The 1,994-nt window shown below is 40.2% G+C and overlaps 1 protein-coding gene across 1 annotated transcript; it reads right to left on the bottom strand.

The window, feature by feature from the left end:
* Positions 1–855: 855 nt before the first annotated feature.
* On the bottom strand, positions 856–1,563 carry LOC127900840 (uncharacterized). Its single transcript, XM_052436095.1, has one exon. The coding sequence runs from the start codon at positions 1,561–1,563 to the stop codon at positions 856–858; it is 708 nt and encodes a 235-aa protein (XP_052292055.1).
* Between the last annotated feature and the right edge of the window lie 431 nt (positions 1,564–1,994).

The raw sequence follows: 1,994 nt of genomic DNA on the forward strand, positions 1-1,994 counted from the left end.
CCCAAGCTTGAAAGAAAATTAGCCACTCATAATTGAACTAGGGGCAAAATAGGAATTTATTAAAATACGAAGAAAATACAAGATGGAGAGGGAATTACAGAAAACAGAGTCCAAAAATGGATTCAGAGATATCAAATTAGGGGGGAGAGGCCCCCTTTTTATAGATACATGGAGTAAATCATGGCCATCGGATTAAAAACAGTTTGGACGCTCAGGATTGCGCCACGTCATCAGTCAACAGTCCACGGTTTGACCACGCGGATGAACAGTAACACGGTTTGACCCGACTTTGAACAGTAACGCGGTTTGACCCGGATGAACAGTAACACGGTTTGGTTGAAAATAATCCTGTGTGATGCATGCACCGTACGCGAGATTTTTCGTCCACTGATATGCTGCCACGTCACCATCAACAGTACATAAGAATTTTAGTCCAACAGGATCGTGACACCTCATCAGTCAATGCCACATCATCGGTCAATGCCACGTCATCATCCGTCTATGTGAACAGTGTCGTGAACAGTAACGTATACAGTACCGTACACGTGAATAGTACCGTACATGTGAATAGTGCCATTTTTCCTTTTATGCTCCTCTTAAGGTTTTCGACTGTCCTGAGTTCAAAAGTGATGTCCGTTTTGCCGTCTGATCTCTCCTTTATTGTGAAATGACTATAATGCCCCTAAAATACATAAAATACTTAATTAAAATAAAACACATGTAATTAAATCACAAGAAGGTTAAATACATAAAAGTAAGGGTTGTTAGTAAGACTTGAAATGTAAAATGACAGTTTTCTCCTTTATAAATATGCATTTTCTAACACTCAACATCAACCTCATTCTGCTCTTCAATTCATTTCCCATGATTATTCTCTATCCCCCAAATCTTGTTCTTTCTTTTTCTGGATGTTGCTCTGGAATGGAAGAATTTGGTGTTTTTGTCTCCCTCCCTAATCCAGTCGGCTCTCGATCTCTGCTTCCAGTACATCTCCTCGTCGATGAGATGGTTGTTGATCTTTTGTTCTGTTCTTTTAAGGTCCTCCCCACCTTCGTAGTGCTTGTAATTCTGTTTTATTTCCTTTAGTTGCTTCATCAGCTTCTCCATTTCTTTTTGTCTACCCCAAAATTCCTTCTTGCTCCATATCTTTAAAGCTGCCAGAGAGTTTTTTGTTGTTTTATGAAAGTTTAGAGCCGGATTTCCAGAATTCCATTCTTGGTAAGTAGCCCATTCTTGCATCACTATATCCTTACACGCATCATAAGCACTCCACATGTCTTCGTAATGCACTCTCGGAAAAGTTCTTCTAGCATACCTCGGCAGCACACTTCTCTCTTGGACTTCCATCACAATTGGGGAGTGATCTGAAGTCCAAGTAATTAAGTTATTTGCTGCTGAATCAAAGAAACTCTTGCCCCATTCTTTACTATAGAAGAACCTATCTAGCCTCTCTTCAATGAGGTGGGGACCAAATCTTCTATTCGACCAAGTAAATGGGTAGCCCGTGCAGCCAGCATCCACCAAATTACAATCTTCTATAGCTTTTCTAAAATCAACCACCATACTTACATTCCTGTTTTTACCCCTCGTTTTTTCGTTAATGTGTAAGATTTCATTGAAATCGCCAAAGCAAAGCCAAGGGTAAGAGAGCAGCCCTGCCAATCTTCGGAGTAACTCCCATGTATGCTTTTTTTGCTTCATATCAGGGTGTCCATAAACTCCCGTGCACCTCTATTTCTTGCCACTTCCATTTTGAACTACCGCATCTATATGATGGTTACTATAAGAGGTGATTTCTATTTGAACTTCAGCATCCCAAAACATAGCAATTCCTCCACTCATTCCATCCCGTCCGACCCCAAAACCATTTTCAAAATTTAGATTTCTGCACTCTTTATTTATTTGTCCAGACCTTAACTTTGTTTCACACAAAATCAACATTTGGGGTCTGTGCAATTGGAGAATTTTCTTTAGTTCTAGGCGCGTCCGGGGAT

The sequence above is a fragment of the Citrus sinensis genome, chromosome 3 (assembly GCF_022201045.2).
Source record: "Citrus sinensis cultivar Valencia sweet orange chromosome 3, DVS_A1.0, whole genome shotgun sequence".
Taxonomy (NCBI): domain Eukaryota; kingdom Viridiplantae; phylum Streptophyta; class Magnoliopsida; order Sapindales; family Rutaceae; genus Citrus; species Citrus sinensis.

Bases quoted from the DNA above. Each gene is read 5' to 3' on its own strand.
- LOC127900840 (XM_052436095.1), bottom strand. From the start codon at position 1,563: ATGGTGGTTGATTTTAGAAAAGCTATAGAAGATTGTAATTTGGTGGAT.